We start from the raw sequence: 21,977 nt of genomic DNA on the forward strand, positions 1-21,977 counted from the left end.
CACAATCAGGATTGAACTGTTGGCAGTTGGTAGAGTTAGCCTGCAATACTGCATTCTAACCATTGCTCCACCATGGCTCCATGGGTGAATGGCATATAAATTTAATAAATAAATCTCTATTGATCAGATAGATTGAGATGGTTGATTGGTTGGCTAGTTAAGGTGTTATTGTGTTGGGTTCAGTTCTTTGTGACTGCATGAACAAATGCTCATTACCTTGACCTGTCTCCAATGACCTACAGTTCTTCCAAAGACAATCCACTAAATCTGTTTGATCCCATCAATCCACCTTATCTGTTGTCTTCCACTTCCCTCAACCTTGCCAGGCATAATCATACCAGCCCATTATCCACTCACATCACATGCTCTATTATTTAGTTTCGGTGTGCTGATCTTCACCTTGAGGGAGCAGTATTTATCTGATGCAAGATTGACAGGTTTCTCTTGCGATACATGGGGCTTTTTTTGCCTCTAAAATCAATAATTCGAAGGCATCTTTTTTTCTTCTCTTGGCTCTGTCAATATGCAGCTTTTAAAGCTGTATACCGTTGGAAAGTTAATCACCTTAACTATTATCTTTGTTCTCATTGAAATGTCCTTATTTTTCATGATCTTGTCTAGGTTCGTCATTGCCTTCCTCCTCTTTGTCTCTAGTACATTATCCACCTGTATATTTGAGTCCCCGAAAGCAAATATATTACCTTCACTAAACATGCAAGATAAAATAAATCTTATTCTAATAGTTTGCATTATTTTTTCTTTTTCAATTTTACCTCTTACAATGAGCCTGTCCAATTCTACTTTCAGTTAATGATGTGGTATTGTTTGCATGGATAAACTGTTAAGAGTTTTCTCCTCCAATTTTGATTCCAGCTGTCATCTCTACTGCTCCTACCATTTGTATAATATATTCGCTGTGCAAACTAAACAGATGCGGAGATAATGTGCATCTTTGTCTCACTGCCTTCCCTATTCGGAACAATTCTGTTTCTCCAAATTTGTTTCTTACTTTTTTGTTCATTGTCAAGATTTCTTTGAAGAATAATCAGGGATTCTGAAATGCCCATTAGTTTTAAAATGTTCCCTATTCTGCAAGATCTATACAGTCAAAGGCTTGCAATAACCAATGAAGCAGAGATAAATCTGGTTTCCTGTATTGCTTTGCTCTTTTTATCGTTCATTATCTAGTTGCTTTCACATACCCACCCCCTGTCTTTTCTGAACTGTTTTGGACTTTAATTTACCACTTATGACTATAGACTCCTTTTTCAGGATTTTCTTTAAATAAAAATATTGCATTACAGGTAGTCCTTGACTTACAACAGCTCATTTATTCAAAGTTACGACGACACTGAAAAAAATGACTTATTACTGTTTTTCACATGACTGTTGCAGTATCCCCTTGGTCACGTGATCAAAATTCACTTGGCAACTGACTCAAATTTATGATGGTTGCAGTATCCTGGGGTAATATACTCAATTTTTGCAACTTTTTGACAAGCAAAGTCAATGGGGAAATTCAGTGATTCTTAAAAGTCGTAAAATGGGGCAAAATTCATTTAACAAATGTTTCGCTCAATTGTAGTTGTAAGTTGAGGACTACCTGTACTGCAGTCATTCAGTAACTGACACATTTCATCTGCCATTTTTTAGTATATGCTTGGATAATTTTCCAATTTTAGCCTACTTAACTCTGCAATTGCCGTGGAACTAAACTTCACTTTTTCAGAGAGAAGTACCGTACATGTGTAGTAATCAGTGTTCCTTTTAAACTGTATATATCAGACTTCAAGCTTTCTAGATAATAATTAAGAAGGAATGCAACACATATTTTTATACTAATAAAGGAAAATATTTGTAGCTCAGGATTGACATGAGTGGTCCTTGGAGCTCTCTTCTGTGCTTGCTTGTTTTGCCTATGTTGTTAATGTATATGTGTCTATTGATGGCTGATTTATCAGAGTGCTAGGCTTCTAGAAATTCCATGGCGTTCTTGGATTTTTTAACTTGGCTTGAAATTATGGTGAAATCTGTGTATATATTGTGAAAATAAAGAATTTTCATGTTGTAAAAGAGACCATCACCCAGCCCAAAAAGGAATAAAAAGACTCAAGCACCTCTCCACCAGCAATCAGTACACAGATCAACATAGATTAACATCCAAGGTTAGCAGCAGACCAACAATCAAGTGAACAATATCCCAATCAACAAATCACCAAAGAAGCCAACAGCAAACGGTCCAATAGAAGAATCTCTAAGACTAAACCACCCCAACCAAAATTGACAGGCAAGCCACTAGAACACGGGTGTCAAACCCGCTCGTATCTTCGGCCGTATTGTGACATATAGTGATGTTTTTTGGCTTTGTGGAGCTGGGATGGGCGTGGCCCGCACAGGATGTATCCAGTCCATGGGCCGCCAATTTTACAGACCTGCACTAGAATATAAACTGACAGTAAACAGCATTCCTTGCTAGCAATGATGATGTTACCTAGTTTGGATAATGAAATGTCTACCAGAAAACAAGCAAGCTCAGAGCGCACTAAGGACCCCTCACATCTTTTTATGTCACAAAGAGAAATTTCACATAACGTATGTTTCTAATTTTCTGAATATTTTAAAATTACATTTAAACCAAACTTCATAATGTTGAAGCATTTAAGTATAGATTATTCTAGTAATTAATGTGCTTAAACCCATGTATTTATGTCAAATCTTGTGGTCTTGTAGACAATGCCTAGCAGTGTTGATATGCTGACTTATCCACTGATGCCCTGTATTCTTATATTTTATGTGCTTATTACAATAGCACTTTAATAATGCTAAGCTTTAAAGAAATTTAGTCAGTTTTTTTTTAAAAAAAAAACTTTGCAAAAGTAATATTCTTTGATTATAACAATTTACTCAAAATTGGGGTGCCAATTTCCACAACAGCGATTAAGACAGATGAGAAGTGTTCAAAAGAAAATAAGGACACTTTTAAAAACAACCCACATATTTTATTGGGAATGGTAATAAAAATCTAATACTAGAGGCCAATTTAGAACTAACTCCATCCACTAAAATTCAGCATCTTTTTCTTCAAGCAGAATTTCACCCCAGAAGTTATTATTCCATTTGTAACAAACTGGCAGACTTTCATCCAAATGTCAAGAATATGTGGAAGAGATTGTTAAAAAAATATTTCCAGGTAGCCCTTCTTTCTTATTTTATAAATCAACAGGGTATACAGGATCATATAAATTTTACTATAAGTATATACTAACATATATACATAAATTTCTTTGAGGAGCAAAACAAAACTTGATATTTAGATTCTCATTAACAATGAATAGGAAAATATATTTTTTATCTTCATGTATAATTTTCTTTCTGCACATCCAACCATTCTTAAAAACAACAATAACAGACTACTAAGAAATTCTAATGAACTTAGAAATGCTTTGGAGTCCCAGCAGCAGAACTGCTCTCTGCCAAACAGTCTTGTTGTTTCCTCTGTTAGCTGGATTCATCTATTTTTCTCCGACAATATGGGCAACAATTATGCTGGAGCACCAGGAGCTCATAATCTTCTGAATGAAACATCTGTAAATGAGAGTTGCAAGATGGACTCAATAGATGGAACAGAGTAGTGAGAAAGTGAGTGGATGGGATTATCTAAAGACAATTTCTGGTGTTTCCTTCCAGTGCATTATCCCCCTACATATACCATTCTGCACGCAGATGATTGCAGGCTTATTCCTTTGCCAGCACAGCCCTTCTGTTCTTTCCATGGGATAAATATCTTCTAGGCCAGAGGATAAATGAAGATGAAATAAAAATAGCAACATACTGCAACCCATGAAAAAGAACACGTCAATATCTCGGGATATTACATTGCCAATTTTAGAATGATTAAGATTTCAAAAAAGAAAAAAAAGAGCGAATTTAGAATGTAGAATGAGTAAAATTGCAAATTTAACTCTAATACATTTGGGTTTTATGACAACTGGGATACGATTCCTACTATGGAAGGAATAATCTTTCTTGAACTATTGATTCCAAACGGGTCATTCTACTTTTATGCTGAAAAGATTAAATCTTTGCCAAGGAATGTGACAGAACTTCTTTATATGTCAGAGCTTTTGATCCTTCCATTTAAAAAAAAATCCCTCTGTATATGAGTGCATATATACAGCTGAAGTTACAGTGGCTGGTACATCTAATGAAATAGGCTTTAGACCAGAAAATGTATATTGCAATACATCTATTATTCTCTAAGGCATTATGGCATTTTTGCACTGCTTCTGCTAAGCAGATTAACACAATCATCCGTCTTGAAACAATACATCCATAATTTCATGAATGACTTGCCTTTGTACAGAAGTGTTGATTTTTAAAATATTAATGGACAGTTTCTATTCTCCGTGAATAAATAGCAGTACTTGAGTCATCTTAAGCACAAATTCTCAGCCATATCTCAAAACTTCCTCTTAAAAGATTAAACCTATGCAGGTCATGCATGCTAAAAAACAAAGCCCCACATATTTACAAGGTTGTTGAATTCAAATTAGTTGCCTTTTAACCATTAAGTATCCTGCGTCCTTCTGCTTTTTATTTTATACTAGCTGATAACCCGGCATTGCCCGGGTATTTATTTATATGGGGGGAAATGTCCGGACCAAATGTAATTTCTAATGTTGGATTTTCCCAGAGGGAGCCCCCTTGCGGAGTACTGTGAAGCTGTTACCATGGCAACTCCACTGCACTGTACAGTAGAAGTCATTTTACGGCACTACAGTAGAAGCCATTTTAAGGCACAACAGGCTGTATTGTAACAGAACACATACTACGAGGGCGTTAGGAGTGTCTTAACCCCACAGTATTTGTTTCCAGAGAGTAAGTTATCTGTGCGCCAAGTTTGGTTGAAATTGCTTGAGGCGTTCCAGAGTTATGCTGGAAAACACACACATTTTTATATATATAGATAACTTGACTGGCTGGTTAGAGTTGTGCACCAAATAATCAGACAAAGAGGAAAGAAATTGCCAAAGAGAAGTGTAATTATTCTTATCTTTTGCTCAATAACAGACTTATCAACTGCCTTTCAGCAGCTGTTTTACTTCATTTTGCAAAATGCTCTGTAGTGATCATGTGCCTGTCATTTTTTTCTTATGTGCAGCAGAATATTTATCTAAAAACATTACAATTTTTCCCATTTCAAGGAAATATTTTGCTTTTAGCCAGCAAATCTACCCTTTATCCAGCATTTATATTCATGAATTTTTTTTATAGGTGCCTGTTCTTCCTTATCCTTCCACCACCCACCCCCATCCTCCAAATCTTTCTCATACCTGAAAGCAGAAAGAACACATGGTAATGGGATTGTCTGGAAGGAGAGACCGGAAGTACTGCCATTGTAATGGCTTTGACCAGCGTTTAATCAGCACATCTCTCCTGCTCATGGATTTGAGAATTGCACGGTTCACTACGACAGGGACAAATTCAGAGCCTCCTTGCTGCAGGAAAAGAATAATTATAGAAAGAAAATAAATGCTTGAGTTTGGTTTGAGGCCATTGGGATGATAAAGATCATTTGAGAAAATATGTACGGATTATTGTTTTTCATTTTAATTTGCATATACTGAGGCTGTATTTACACTGAGTTATCAGTTCCTATTCAGTTCTGTATTTAGCCCTGGAACTATTCCTAGTTTTAAAAGCCTGCACATGTCCTATTGCAATGAAATCTGGAAAACGCTGAAGATGGCATGTTGGAGTCCCTTTTAATTTAGTCATCTTCTAACCCAGAAGAAATCTGTTCTGTCATGCAAGGTACAGATAAATGACTGGAATATGCTCACTAAGTTTGTTATGACACATCTTCTAAGGGTTATGGTTGTTATAATAGAAGAAAAACACCATCATTATTCTTGTGTCCTTTAGATGGATGATGACTGGAATGCCACAAACAAGTACTGCACATGCACATCATGCAGCCCCAAAGTTATTACACTAGAGCACTAGTGTTATTCCGCTAGTGCTCTATGATGCCACCATTTTTAGATAGTGTTTTTCTATTCCTCCCAAAGTTCTTCCCTCCCTCCCAGGTTTTCATGCAGCTCTGGGGTTGCCTTTGATGGACCACACTCCATTTTGAAAGTGACTGACATTCATTTTCTAATTAGAAACAAAAGCCTTGTAATCACTATTACCCATCATTTAGCACTTGAAAATGTTATTATTCTTTCTAAGTGCTATTCAGAGATCCCTTTGCTTAAGGTTCAACTGCAACTAAATCTTGATGTAGACAAAAGGTGATAGTAAACAAACAAATGTAAAGTTGGGGTCAGGGTCGGAGGTGGGTTTCACATAATTTTTCTACCAGTTCACCGCGCACCGAAAATGTGAGGACACACCTTCCGCGCATGCGTGTGGCCTTCCGTGCATGCACTTTGCTTGCGCAGGTACAGCTTGCCTGCATGCGTGCGGCTTAGAAAATATGGCTAAATAGGAAGGTATAGCGCCAGGGCGGCCACCCACAGGACGCCATTACTGGTTCGCCTGAATCAGTTGAATACCACCACTGATCAGGTCCCTATGAAATATCCCAAATGAAAACTGCCCATTTATGGAGATGGCAAGTTATGCCTCAGAGTCATCTAGCCAGTGTAAACAAAAGCAAAATAAATTGTAATAGTACTTATTACCCATAATTTTTCCAAAGTTACAATTAAAATTGTTAAATATGTATGTTCTACAAATGTTAAAAATGCATTCCTTCTTAGTATAGTGACTTCTTAGGCGACTCTTCTGTTTCTGCAAACAGCAATATATATTTGCCTGCAGGATATCCAGCTGTTTCTCCAGTTTTTTATTCATCTTCAAATTTAATTTAATTTTAAGGAGAGATAGGTTAAGTACTTCATAAATAAGTCACTAGGTAAACGTGATCGTCACGAAAGATGTCACTAACTTCTTCTCACTAATGAATTTTAGGCACTTTTGCAGTGTGGTGCACAACCTATTCGAGCTGCCTGGCATGAGAACTGTGATTCAGCCAAACCAGCAACTACATAAGCCATTCCTGACAGATATATCAAGGGAATTTTAAAAAGGCCAGACTAATCAAAGCAACATTTGTTTTCTATGGGAGAGATCTGAAAAGTATAAAATATTTATTAATGAAAGGGAATGATGGTATGAAAAGCATGTTTGCTGTAGATATTTCTTTATGACTACCTTTCTGTAACTAATCAGCAGTCTGAAGAAAACAATTGAATGAAGAGACAGTTCAGGAAAACAAGAAATTGAAAAGAAAACAAGAAATTGCTTACAACCTCAAAACTCAATTTTGCTGTAAATGGATCATCTTCATCAATCTCGTCCACTTTATAAAGAAGTCTCATTGTTTGCACACCTAGAAGCATGTGTTAGGGAGAAAATAAGTTCTAAAAGACATTACACAATTGGACTAGGAACAAGAGCAGCCAGTGGAAACTAACTGATTTCCAACATTAGTTTCAACTTTTCCTTATCTTCAATGAGAAAAAGTATGAATGTGCATTTTATTTTCATAATTCCTAATACAGTGATTTGTTTAAAATATGAAACATCTGTGGATGAAAGACAAAGATTACCAAATAAGCAGGGGCCCCTGAAAGAGAGAAGATAGCTGGAAGGATTGGCAGCTAATGTTTTGTATTTTGTGAATGAGGAAAATTCCATTCCCAGTTCCAGTACTGGAGAAACTCAATACTTCATGACTTCTGAAAAAAATCCAAAAAATCCAATTATGTTACTATATAACAGGGATGTCAAACTCAAGGCCTGCAGGCTGAATTAGGCCCACAGGGTGCTTAAAAATGGCCTGCGGGATCGGCTTGGAAATAGCAAAGGCCTGGCCCACAGTGCCTCTGCTAGCAAAAATGGGGCATGAGGGGGCCACGTGCCCCCCCCCCCCAATTTTGGCCTGCAAAAATGGGGTGTGGGGTGCGCATGCCCCCCCCATTGCCCTGTTTTGGCCAGCAAAGTGCCGCAGGAAATCATCCAGGCCGAAAACGGGGAGGGAGTGCACAGCTCCCCACTCTGTTTTGTGTGGCAGGGTGCTGCAGGAAGCATCCATCCCATCTCCCCCACCCCCCAGCCCGCAGAGAACTACAATGCTGATCTGGCCCTAAAAGAAATCCAGTTTGACATCCCTGCTATATAATATTACCATATTTTTTTTCTTTGCACCCTAGTGGTTTCTGTGGAGGGGGGAGGGGGTTGTTACAGTTATACAATGAATCCTCTAAAAACAGATCTCTACGTCTTTGGCTCCATGCCTTTCTAATGCAGCCAGATATCAATAGAGAAGGCAGGACTTAACTTGTAATAATTTAGAATGGTACAATTGCCACCAATGCTGAGTGTCAAAGTAAATCCAAACTGGTGTTCCTAGGCTGTAGAATGGAACTTTAAAAAAAAACTGTTCTCAAATAATTGTTAACCTTAACATTTTTTATATGTTTATCAAAAAATAATAATAATAGCAATACTAAATATTTGCCAGAATAACATGTTTTTTCCTAAGTAACTGCTAGGAAGGATACCATTACTCATCTGCTCTTGCCAGTCACTGCCTATTTTGTTTAGTCTGGGTACTTCTAGATCAATCAGAGCAACAGCTTCTTCATCAGTTATTCCATCTTCTAAGTAGAATTCAACCAGATGCAAGACATCTGAAATGGTCGCAGGAGGACAAAAAAGAAGGGAACGGTTAATTCTCAGAACAGCTGCAAAGCCATTGACATCTGCTCTAGAAATAAACAGAACACTTCTGCACATACACTTACACACACAAAATGGAAACAAAACACAATCCAACTATTTTAATATCATCTATACACTCCTCTCATGTATAGGGTACCAAAGGCCATCTAGTTCTGGTTTTTGGATACATTTTGGTAAAAGTCTCATTGAAAAAAAATGCAGAGATGTAATATTGTAGAGAAAATGTAATATTCCAACGCACCATAAGAGGAAGCAGCAAAAACAAAAGGTTGCCTGCAATTAATGCAGACATTCCCCAGGTTGTTCAGTAAGGGATTGTGGGTGGAGCACCTGTAACATAAAGGCACCAGCTCCTGCAAAGAAACACAGAGAGGCAAAGTCACTGCTAGCCAGTCAGCCACAAAAATCTAAACAGCTGAATTAAGACCCAAGGAATGGTAAATGGCTATTCTTAAAACACTCCTTGGCTTCCATCCCCTTATCTCATTTCTTAGATGCCAGTGTCAAGTGATTTCCAATACTGGCTGGTAATGCAAGACCTCTAAGGAAGATATCCAACAAACCTGATGCAAGTAGAAAGCAATCAGTCAAGACATATGATAAATATAGAAATACCGTATTTTTCGGAGTATAAGACGCACCTTTTTCCCTCAAAAAAGAGGGTGAAAATCTGGTTGTGCCTTATACACTAAATGCAGCATTTTTGGTGTCCAGAAAGCCTGCCCCCTTCACCAAAATGGTTGTGCATAGCCTTTAGGGGGCTTCCAGAGTAGTGTTGGGGGCTGGGAAGGGCAGAAATGAGTGAAAAATGGGCCATTTTTTGCTCAATTTTACCCCCCACCCCCCGGAGCACTCTATAAGCCTCCTAAATGCTATGCATGCCTCTCTTTTTTTTGACCAAAATGGGCCCGTTTTTTCAAAAAAGGGCAGTTTTTTGCTCATTTTTTTGGGCGGCCTACCCCCCCAGGAACACTCTATAAGCCTCCTAAAGGCTATTCATGGCCTTTTTTGGGACAACAAATGGGCCCATTTTCGTGAAAAAGGGCCGTTTTTTGGAGGTCTACAGAGTGCAAAAAACTTTTTTTTAAATTTGCCTCTTCAAAATCTTGGTGCATCTTATACTCCGAAAAATATGATAAATGTACAGTTACGTCACTATTTGTTTGGCTGAACCAAGCACATCAAAACTTACAAAATGGAAGAAAGGACCTGAAGTAACACATACCTGTTGCTTTAAAAATGACTTTTAAAATTACCAGTGTCTTATTTGGATTCTATAAAGCATGACAAGTCTTACATTCTGAGGACCTCTAGAAGAGTTTTCCTGATCCAGATAGCAACTACAAATACAAGCTTAGAAATGTGCACATTTTTTATTTGTCAAATTGTATACAAGGATTTTCTGACTCAACAGAATTGTGAGAAACACAGCAGACCAATCATTCATCCTCTTGCTACTCCAGCCCCAAGCTGTTTGAGCCACAATTAGTTTACCTTCAATGTTTAAAGTGGCATTTTAAAGTTATTGGGGGTGGGGGATAGTCTTTACTGAAGTGAAGACTCACAACAGAGGGAAAAAAAACCCTACTCATTTTCTGTCAAATAGGTCACGTAATAACAAATAGTAGAAAGGATTTTGGGAAGTGATAATTTTGGGAAGTGATAATCATCTTTAGTGATAATTTTGGGAAGTGATAATAATTAAGTGATAATTTTGGGAAGTGATAATCATCTTTAATTTTCAAAAATAAAAAGCTTCAAATGCAATCCAGGGTGCAACCTGCTTGGCCAAAATTAATAGTGAAAACTCTTAGTTAAATTGGATTGACCCTTAAATCTGTTTAATAAGCTATAGACAGTCCTTGTTTTAGTGATTGTGTCATTTAACAACCATTTGTAGTTACAACTATGATAAAAAAGTAATTTTACGACCAATCCTTGCCTTTACAATCTTTGCAACTCTTTAAAACAAAGGAAAGTGAAAGTAAGATCATAAGCACAGTGTTGGTTTCACTTATGCAACTGATTTGCTTAATTATCCAGTTGCAACTACAAATACAAGCTTAGAAATGTGCACATTTTTTATTTGTCAAATTGTATACAAGGATTTTCTGACTCAACAGAATTGTGAGAAACACAGCAGACCAATCATTCATCCTCTTGCTACTCCAGCCCCAAGCTGTTTGAGCCACAATTAGTTTACCTTCAATGTTTAAAGTGGCATTTTAAAGTTATTGGGGGTGGGGGATAGTCTTTACTGAAGTGAAGACTCACAACAGAGGGAAAAAAAACCCTACTCATTTTCTGTCAAATAGGTCACGTAATAACAAATAGTAGAAAGGATTTTGGGAAGTGATAATTTTGGGAAGTGATAATCATCTTTAGTGATAATTTTGGGAAGTGATAATAATTAAGTGATAATTTTGGGAAGTGATAATCATCTTTAATTTTCAAAAATAAAAAGCTTCAAATGCAATCCAGGGTGCAACCTGCTTGGCCAAAATTAATAGTGAAAACTCTTAGTTAAATTGGATTGACCCTTAAATCTGTTTAATAAGCTATAGACAGTCCTTGTTTTAGTGATTGTGTCATTTAACAACCATTTGTAGTTACAACTATGATAAAAAAGTAATTTTACGACCAATCCTTGCCTTTACAATCTTTGCAACTCTTTAAAACAAAGGAAAGTGAAAGTAAGATCATAAGCACAGTGTTGGTTTCACTTATGCAACTGATTTGCTTAATTATCCAGTTGCTGGTCCCGATTATGGTCACTAAATGAAGACTACCTCTATTTGTTTATGACATTTTATATATCAACCAGTCCAACAGACTGAGCACTTTACAAGAATAAAAAATATAACAACAGTCAACCGAAACTGAAAGATTCTTATTTTTTAACCAACATATAAAATACAGTAGCTTAGTCACTAGAAAGCCTCATGGATATAGGACTTAAAATCAAACTCCAAACATCGCTTTGAACTAAACCTATGCACATCTTCAACAAGGAGAACATCAGATGTGCCTTGTGAGCAAGATGTTCCACCACAAGAGAGCCTGCCTATGCTGATGCCCTTGAATTCTTGTAGGGATGAGACAGAAAGCATCCCTTCCTTTCATACATGAATAGTTGAAACAGGCTTTGTTTGGAAAAGTTAGTCTGTAAGGCATTCTGGGCCAAGCAGTGTAGAGCTTTATAATCTAAAAGGAGCACTTTGAACTAAATTCAAAACTGTACTGATAACCAGCATAGCTAAGGAACAAATGAGAGATAACAAGCTGAAAATAAATCCAGATAAGACAGAGGTGTTGCTGGTAAATAGGATTTAAGATTACATTACAACAAAGCAGTGAGGTTTATAGACTGGAGAAGTCTAGATTCTCAGGTGTCACTGGATAGGTCTGTAGTAGCTGTAGCACCTAGTCCTCCTTAGGTGCTTACAAAGCCAACTTGCTTATACAGGCACCATTTAAATTGCAGGTACTGACCTTTAAAGAACTAAATGCTTCAGGGCCCAAATATTTTAATAACTGTCCCATTAGGAACCAGTTCAATTGTTACATTGACTTTCTTGAAAATGCTTTTCAAGGTTCAGGCCAAGGTTCAGGTTCTGGGCCTCAGGGAAAAAGCTTGCATTGTTCTGAGTCTATAGGATATACCTCCCTCAGGAATTGTACTTGGCCTCACTCTCTCTGTGCTTACAAAATTGTAAAAAGTCCACTTTCTCAACTGTAAAATGGCTTTAGTGTTAAATGTTATTGTGAACTTCCCTTTTTAACTTTTTGTATCCTGTTTTTGTTTAAATTTTGTTAAACAAAAACCAAGTGCTCCCTAGAGCTGAAAGGCAGGGTACAAAGCAAATACAAATAAACATTACGTTCTTCTTCCAACTTTTATTTTACAGCAGTGTAATTCCATCAGGACAGATGTAATAAAAATGGGAAACCAGGACTGTCAACTTTCCATCATCTTTTAGAACAGGACTGTCTGAATTATTGCATAGTCTGTTTCCAATCCCTGTAGCGTCAAACGAATCCGATGCAATATATTCATTTGTCAGAAAGAGTGAACAAAGGTTACTAAAGCAAAGGAAGGTTTGGCTCAGAGGTCCAATGAAACGGGCCTTTGATTCATTAACTTGTTTTAGACTGCATGATTGCCTCAGGCAACTTTGAAGTCCTCTAGGCCCTTAGCATCGTATTGATATTATTTCAGGTGTCCAGATGGAATGAATTTTGTCCTGTTCAATTAAGGCTAAGCATGTATAATATCCCACTTATTTTGACTTGCCAACCCCTTTAGGCAGAATTTTAGAAGACATGGACGACGACTCAAAGGAAGGCATACTTTAAAAAAAAAAAGACCTTCAAAAGTTAACCAAGTTCTGAACTTTTGTGAGGAGATTTCACAAAGGAGGCTTCTCAGATTTTATGCCATGTTCCAACATGGTCCCTTGTGTCACGTCAGATATTAAAGTGTGGTTGCAATAAGAAGAGGACTTACTTCGCTGTCGTGAAAAGGCTTGGATCGGATTGTCAGGCTTCCCAGTTCAACAGATTTTTGAAATCTGGCTGGGATCTGTAGTCCTTGCAACTTGTCGTAGGCATGACGAGCCAATTTATAGGCACCCAGAGCTTTGCTCTGCTTTGCCAGGGCAAATAATGTATTGCTGTAATCAAATTAAGGAACAAAACACACATATGGCAAGCAGGAGAAAGCCACACCATTGTTTTCAGTCAGGGGAGTTGCGCTCTAAAGCATAACCAAAGCCTCGATTTGAAGCTTGTTTACACAAACAAAATACAAAGCAACTGAATACTGATGACTTTTTGAATGAACAAGGAAAACGGAATGATTCAGAAATGAACTAATTTAATGTCAAGCTTAGCAGTATCTGCACAGAAAAGACAATGATGGTTTTTTTTTTCCTTTTTCAAGGAAAACACCGTATATCTCTGGGGACAAAAAAGCTGCTGTCCCTCTGCCAAAAACATTACTTGCAAAAAGCAGCAAACAGGCAGACCTGTTTTTCAAATGCATGCTCCAATGTGCAGGGTAAAACAAACATGCTATGTTCAATTGACAGGTGACCAGACAATCATCGAGAGGATAAAAGTGCTGTCGAGATAAATCTGATCATATAAATTCAGCTTCACGGGCTTAAATTGAGCTTGCTTAATTGGATTCGAAACCTTTCACCCAATATCAGGAAAGAAAATAGTAGGGGGCAAATGATCAAGTATCACTTTTGCATTTCTCCTACTCTCGTTCCCAAAAGACCAAATTATTATCTGCAATCTTCACTGGCTTCTTCACCAGACACATTGATATACAGTAGATCACTTACACTTCAGCCTGATAAAGACTATCCTGGATTCAATTTTCTATGTATTATTATTTATTTTATGGCCTGTTTTTACTCCTAAGTCTTGCTATGCTGATTCATTGTGATTGAAAGAGAAGGAGGATTATTTTGGGGAAGAATGATTAAAGAAAACCAAGAGTATGCTTCAAGAGTGCATTCCCCAGAAGAATCACCTGAAGTGTGAAGGTCAGCCCAGTTGCCCAGCTAAAGCAAAAAGGCCCTTACTAGACAGCTATGATACAGGAAAATGCTGGAGGCAGGTGATCATTTTAGTGATGACTGGAGACTATTGTGCAGGAGGCCAAATCAAGCTATTAAAAAGAAAATTAGGTCTGTTCCAAGCCAGCTTTGAGAGAACACAGGACAGTTGCCTAAAGCAGAGGTAGTCTTTCACTTTGCCACAAAGAAGAGGAGGGCCAATTCATTTTCCAAAGCACCAGGAGGCAAGGCAAAAAAAAACAATGGATGGAAACTAATCAAGGAGAGAAGCAACCTGGAATTAAGGAGAAACTTCCTAACGGTGAGGACAATTCACCAGCGGAACAGCTTGTCTTCAGAAGTTGTGGATGCTTCATCCCTAGAGGTTTTTAAGAAAAGACTATACCACCTGTCTGAAATGATATAGGGTCTCCTGCTTGAGCAGGGGGTTGGACTAGAAGACTTACAGCTCTGCAAGGTGATCAAACCGGTCAGTCCTAGAGGAGATCAACCCTGACTGCTCTTTAGAAGGCTAGATCCTGAAGATGAAACTCAAATACTTTGGCCACCTAATGAGAAGGAAGGACTCACTGGAGAAGAGCCTAATGCTGGGAACGATTGAAGGCAAAAGAAGGAGGCGATGACAGAGAATGAGCTGGCTGGATGGAGTCACCGAAGCAGTAGGATTGAGCTTGAATGGACTCCAGAGGTTGGTAGAGGACAGGAAGACTTGGAGGAATGTTGTCCATGGAGTCGTGATGGGTCGGACACGACTTCGCAACTAACAACAATACATATTGAAACCAAATTATCTGGAAGGTACATTGCTGAAAATCAGGATATAACTGCCTTAGATCCTTGATCCATCTAGACTTTCTTATGTAATAACTATAATGTTAATTATTCATGGTCCAAACAGACAAATTGTTTTCTATGTGTTCTTATTGTATTTAGATAGGAATCTTTTTAAGCTGTTCTGGAAATGTCAGACATGATAAATAGATAGATAGATAGATAGATAGATAGATAGATAGATAGATAGATAGATAGATAGATAGATAGATAGATAGAACGAAAGAAAGAAAGAAAGAAAGAAAGAAAGAAAGAAAGAAAGAAAGAAAGAGACTGACTGACTGACTGACTATATATATTATATATATATATAGTCCCTCATGGGAAACTAGGAATCTATTTCAACATATAAATCTGAGTATGTCACCAATTTTGATAGGAAAGAAGATAAAGATGGATGGATGGATATTCTTTGATATGTTGGGAATAATTGTGATTTGGATGAAGTTAACTCAAATGTGGATTAAAATTTTGATAGGTCTTTCTATAATTTTTCATTCTATTTCAACACATTTATAGGATATTAAATAACATTGTCTGGCTGGGCCATTTTCATTCCATAGGCAACCTGCTGGGAAAATAGATTTAATTTTCTACTCTTTCAGATTTATTATGAGATGTTTATTTTAGCTCTGGTTATTGGTTGGAATGAGAAACCTCTGACTTGAACTCCTCTTCAGACTCAAATTGAATGCTATTATGCAACACCACTAAAAGTCTGCAGGTATTGAGCTTCTTGTTCTTGGATCAATTTTCATTCCTGCAAGATGAAGAGCATTGGGTCACAGATATAATTTTAATCATTAACATTTAACATGAAACCTTACATTATGGGTCAACTCCAGTTTAAAAATAGGGGCTAATTCAGAATTTGGGAGCAGGAGGGATAAACTAGCCTTTTTATAACTTAGAATCACAGTACTGAAAGACATTTATGCCACTGACCCAAATCTACAATCTAGTCCAGAAATTCAAATTAAAACAACCCAGAGAGATGTGCATTTAGATTCTTTTTTTAAATGTCCCTTGAAGGGAAAGCTATTACTTCACTGGATATTTGGTTCTAAGCTAAAGGTAAAGGTTCCCTCACACATATGTACTAGTCATTCCCGACTCTAGGGGGCAGTGCTCATCTCCGTTTCAAAGCCGAAGAGCCAGCACAGTCCGAAGACGTCTCCGTGGTCATGTGGCCGTTATGACTAAATCCAAAGGCCATTGAATGCTGTTACCTTCCCACCAAAGGTGGTTCCTATTTTTCTACTTGCTTTTTTACATGCTTTCAAACTGCTTGGTTGGCAGAAGCTGGGACAAGTAACGGGAGCTCACTCTGTTACGTGGTGCTAGGGATTCAAACCAATGAACCGCTGACCTTTCTGATCGACATGCTCAGTCTTAGCCACTGAGCCACCGCGTCCCTTTTGATTCTAGAATACTGTTAAAACTGCAATTAGATGAATTATCTTAATATTCAACATTCTATGTTCTACTTTATAGTTTTTAAAATTTGGTGTTGAGGAATCCTATGATGATATGTGGAAATGGCCTTGGGAGAAAAGGGGAAACCACCACACAACCAAGGTAGTGGTCAGACAAGAGGCAGCTTAGACTGCAAAAAGAATGTGGGCTTAGCAACTGTCTCACATGGAACCCTCCCTAATTTCTTTAGCTGTAAAAGTGACTTGGGAGAAATATATTTTCAAACTTGCAAGTTTCTGCTATTGTAACCTTACAATAAAGTAGAATTGATCATGCTTCCTATCTGGGCTACTTTGCAAGGCTGACAATTTCTGAGAATACCATGGACATCTAAGAAAGCAAACAAATGAATCATCAAATGAATTAATTCAAAAGTTTTCAAACGACCAGTCTCATTGTTGCATTTTGGACACATTTTACGCCACTAAGGATTATGGTGTATAAGATAGGGCAGTTACATAACTCTTTCAAATAAACAAACAAACAAAAGAAAACCTAGCTCTCTGGAGAAATCTATAATGCTGGGAAAGCTGAAAGGAAAGAAAAAGGCACAATAAGCAGCAAAGTAGATGGGCTCACTTACAGAGGTGATAGATGAACTGTGTTAGAAGATCTGATGGATCAGGTTGGGGACATGGTTACTAAGAGCTGGCATTGACTTAAATGTGGCATAATTAATTCTGTATCTTCCACTCTGAAAGAGAATAGGTTTAATCTTCTTCTATGTAGCATCTTCCTCTCAGCGTGCTAGCATATCTCTACTCAGTTACCTTTACTTGGTGTAAAACATACTAAGATCATTCAATCTTCCTCTATTAGACATACTTTTTGGTCTTCTAATTATCGTCACTGCTCTTCTCTGAATCGATTCCACTTCTTAGGAACCCTTCTAAAAGAGCTGCTCAGAGCAGTATATAACACTCACAATTCAGTTTTATCCTAGCAGAATGTAGTAGACATTTGGAAATCAGAATTTCCAAATCAAATACACTTGTGCTTTTTGCAAAAACTTCAGTTCATTTGGCCTTTAAATTCCAAGGAAATATGTATTCCTGACTATGTTTCTATGAAACTCAAGATTCAATCCTGGTTTGTCATCCCATCTTCATAAATTCCAGCTAAAACATATTGTTTGGAGAAGGAGGAACCAAAAGAGGAATTGAGTAGTTCTTTGTCACCAGTTTGTATGTTGCCATTTTCACTGGGCAGCAGACAGTGTGATTCTTTTTTTCAGTTCAGTCGTGAATACTTGTCTGTATACTTTTTCTGTAACCTGACTGCATATGACCTTTTCCTCTATGTTTCCTTTTTGATTTTCAGATTCTCCCTCCGTGTTAGCTACACTGACCTTTGCACTCGTCCATTTTTTTCTCATCAGAACAGTCTGGAACTGTGCTTATAATATCTGCTTCTTTAGGAACCCCAACCTATTTTTATTCCTTTTCCTATTAGGTTCTCCTGCCAGGAGATCTTATTTATGACTGCTATTTATAAATGCTGTTCTCCAGCACTTTTCCCCTGACAAAAAGGTTTTTGCTCAAAATGTGTTGGAATCTAGACTGAAGTAAAGTATACATACACCATACTCCTTTCTTTTTCATCAGCAAGGCAAGTCAGGAATTTCTTGAAAGCATGATGCCTGAAAGAGCTTAGATATGTCTCTCCAAAAATGTCAGGGCAATTAAAAACTATAATTTTAAACTATAATTTCATGCCTCTTTGAGAAATTCACTTTGTTTTGGAAAACATCATCTATATCTTCTGTTTGGTTGGATGGGTAATAGGAGACATTAGCAATAGTATTATTTTTTCTTTTGTTTTTGTTTTGCTCCAGTAATTTTAGCTCAGATGCTCTCTATATCATTGCCAAATACATTTATTTGGCTTTCTGAACAAGAATGGATATATTTAGCATAAAGGGCAACCTCTCTTGCCTTTCTACTCTTTCAATCAGTTCATCCTTCAGTTAATATATTCCACTCTTGAAGCATTACACCAGGCCTCTGTTATACCCATTAAATCATATTTTCCCTTTTCCATTTCCCTTTTAATCTTATCATGATTATTTCCCATATTCTCAGCATTAATCTATAGATAATGAAAGCCATGAAGATTATGAGCAATTTTTTCCCAACTTCTCTTCAGTGGTTTAAGAGGCCCCATTTCAGCAACACTCAATTTTTAACAGCGTACAACTCTTTACCTGAAGTCCTTACTTTAGTCTTTCTCTGAAATGCTTTCACAGATGGCATTTAATTTAAAAAACCCTTAATCAAACTTGCTATGCTTTGGCCAAATACACTTTCACCATTCCTTGTGCCAGCAATCCATTATCTAGATAACTTAGACCATGATCTGCAAAACCAAATCTCATTTGCATAGCCAGTTATTAATTTATAGTAGTCTTCTTTTCGTTTCCAGTCATCTTCCATAGATAGAAAGTGTAATAAAAACATCCCAGGCTTTTGAATTTGTCACATTCCTTTGGTGAAATGCTGGAGCTGGTCTTCACAGTGTCATTTGTCCCAACATGTATTACTGGGAAGAAGAAGCTGTCAGTGGATTTGATAAAATGTTAAAATTGGTCTGTCAAGTCTTTGATCCTTGACCCTGTCTGACAGCACACTTCCTGAGTTGACAGTGGTTTTGTGGGTCCATTTGGTATACAGTTATTTCAGTTCTCTGTAGTATTGATTCACAAACTAGTTCACAAAATGCCTTTTTTATTTTCTGTTTTCTTAGAAGGCATACAGCAATTGCATCTTCTGTCTTTGAGGGATCCAGCATATTAATTCCTGTTCTGTGATGTCTCTTCTTTTTCCTCTATATGCTTCATCTGTAAGGGCCTAAGGGCAGTTTCAAAGTTCCAGGAGTATAGAGTGTTGTTGTATCTCTTGCTTTTGGTTATTACTTTCATCCTTGATAGTTGATTATTCTATCATCCTTATAGTAGGCTGCTTCCACTAGCAGGCTGTAGAGCTCCTTTAATTTGAAGGGATACACCTTTGCCTTTGTCATCAGCTGCTACAGAACAACTATTCTCTCCTCTGATTCCTAGACTTTTTCCACAAGCTTGCATTTGCTTCAAAAGTTGTTTCCAAAAGGAACACAAACATGTCACATATTATGCAGGTCAACACTGCAGCGTCTTACTATTCGACTTCATTTTTTTGCTTCTTAGACCTCTACTTATTGAAAAGTTTTTATTTCTCCTTGCTCCTTTCTCAAAGGAAACCTTAGCCAAAGTACAATTTTTATGTTATGAATTAAATGTGAAATTCCTTTTAGCTCTCTCTACTCACTGTCAATGAACTGGATGCTATTATTTGGATCAATTTAGTAGTAGCTATTTTCAAAACCTTTGCATAGCTGGGGGGGGGGGGGGGACAAGTTTGGATTATCAAAGATTGTTCTTAGCATTTTACTCAATGTCAATACTTTTATCATACAGTGTTTTTAAGATTAAAATTAATGTGTCTTAATCCTCCGGCCATGGTTGCTTTTGAAGCTCCAGAATTGTTGGAAACTTTGAAGACAGGTTCCCATGCCATTATTCTAGAGAAGAGTTTTCCCTTACCTGTATATTGCTTTAGGGCCATCTTATATTGTTATAACAAGAGAAGGAGCTTTTAAAACCAAAGTAATTAGCAAATGTCTACAAAAATTAGTCCCAGATTAGATACCCCTGGGGGAAACTGTGCTTGGTGAATGAAATACATAAAAAAAATTCTGTCCTTTCTTCCCTATCCAGATAATGTTCTTGGACTTTGGAGGTCTTTTAGTCCATCCCCCTACTCAAGCAAGAAACTCTATACCATTTGAGACAAATGGTATAGGTATACACAATTGTATAGGTAATATACACTGGTAATAGTATATACAGTTAATGTTTACTCTCACCCTCTTTCCATCATGCTTCTTTTTTTATTCTAACTACTTCTGCTGGAAGGAAAGAAGGAAAGAAATGTGCGTAAGTACATTGTATTTCTATATGGGACAGAATGGATTGAAGAATGAATCTTGTAAAATAAAGTACTCAACTTTACAAGCAATTAATTTTAATTAATCTTTATCAATTAATTTTGAAAGTTTCTCTAGCTCTACTTTTTGGGGGGGAGGGGTGACAAGGAGTATGGCCTCTGTCCCAGAAGTGGTATTCAGCAGGTTCTGACCAGTTCTGGAGAACCGGTAGCGGAAATTTTGAGTAGTTCGGAGAACTACCTCTGACTGGCTCCGTCCCCATCTATTCTCTGTCTCCCGAATCCCAACTGATCGGGAGGAAATGGGGATTTTGCAATAACCTTCCCCTGGAGTGGGGAGGGAACAGAGATTTGACAGTATCCTTCCCCTGCCATGCCCACCAAGCCATGTCCAGAGAAATGGTAGTAAAAATATTTGAATCCCACCACTGCTCTGTCCCATACATACACACATATACTTTATATACCGTATTTATCGGCGTATAACACGCACTTTTCCCCCCTGAAAAATAGGGGGCAAATGATGTATGCGTGTTATACACCGATATAATGTTAAGAAGCCATGTTTTTAATGCGGCTCTTCTGTGTGCCGGGCGCCCGCTCCCCTCCCTCCTCTCGGGCTTCGGAGGGAAGCTTCTGCAAAAGCCCGGGCGAGTGACAACAAATTCCCGCCCTTACGAAGTCTCCGAGGCTGTAATTTTCTGAGCTGTGCGCGCGTGCCTGTTTTCCACGGCGTGGAGCAGCGGCGAGATTCTGCGCGGCGAGCGATGATTCTGGGGCCATCAGTGGGGGGGCAGGGTCCCCCCTCGCGTTCCTCATCTTCCTGGATGGCCCCCGGAATCATCGCTCGCCGTGCAGAATCTCGCCGCTGCTCCATGCCGTGGAAAACAGGCGCGCGCGCACAGCTCGGAAAATTACAGCCTCGGAGACTTCGTAACTTGTTGTCACTCGCCCGGGCTTTTGCAGAAGCTTCCCTCCGAAGCGTTCCGAGGGAGGGCTGTAAGCTTCCCTCCGAAGTCTTGGGATGTTCTGAGGAGCCCCCCAAGGCAAAACGCCGCTGCCAGGTAGTTAAAAGTACGTCTCTGATTCTGTCAGACTCTCAGTCTCTCTCTGATTCCCTCCCTCACTCCCTCTTTCTGTTCCTCTCTCTGTCTGTCTGTCTGTCTCACTCACACACACACACACACTGTGGTCACCTTGTTGAGTGTTCCAATCACATTTGAAACACTCAACAACTGGCCTGCATTTATGGTATTTTGCAGCATTCTGCAGTCATAGGACCAATTTTGTAAAAACTGTTTTGTAAAAACAGAATATCCAAGTTTCTTTGTTAAAACAGTTGCTTTAC

At 38.0% G+C, this 21,977-nt stretch overlaps 1 protein-coding gene across 2 annotated transcripts in view; it reads right to left on the reverse strand.

Moving 5' to 3' along the window:
• Positions 1–3,227: 3,227 nt before the first annotated feature.
• The window catches only part of IFT122 (intraflagellar transport 122), a gene marked incomplete at its 5' end in the record, with an annotated part of 83,473 nt that continues 64,723 nt past the window's right edge, over positions 3,228–21,977 (reverse strand). Inside the window, 6 exons of one of the 2 annotated variants that reach the window (XM_081937788.1) lie at positions 3,228–3,585; positions 5,334–5,498; positions 7,320–7,399; positions 8,574–8,702; positions 8,996–9,107; positions 13,262–13,427. In XM_081937788.1, the coding sequence (XP_081793914.1) occupies positions 3,499–3,585; positions 5,334–5,498; positions 7,320–7,399; positions 8,574–8,702; positions 8,996–9,107; positions 13,262–13,427 (739 nt within the window). In that variant the 3' untranslated portion in view covers positions 3,228–3,498. Of the gene's footprint in view, positions 3,586–5,333; positions 5,499–7,316; positions 7,400–8,573; positions 8,703–8,995; positions 9,108–13,261; positions 13,428–21,977 lie in introns of both variants that reach the window. The other variant, XM_081937787.1, reaches the window with a different exon arrangement.

This window comes from Natrix helvetica (assembly GCF_964273705.1).
Source record: "Natrix helvetica genome assembly, chromosome: 1".
Lineage (NCBI taxonomy): Eukaryota > Metazoa > Chordata > Lepidosauria > Squamata > Natricidae > Natrix > Natrix helvetica.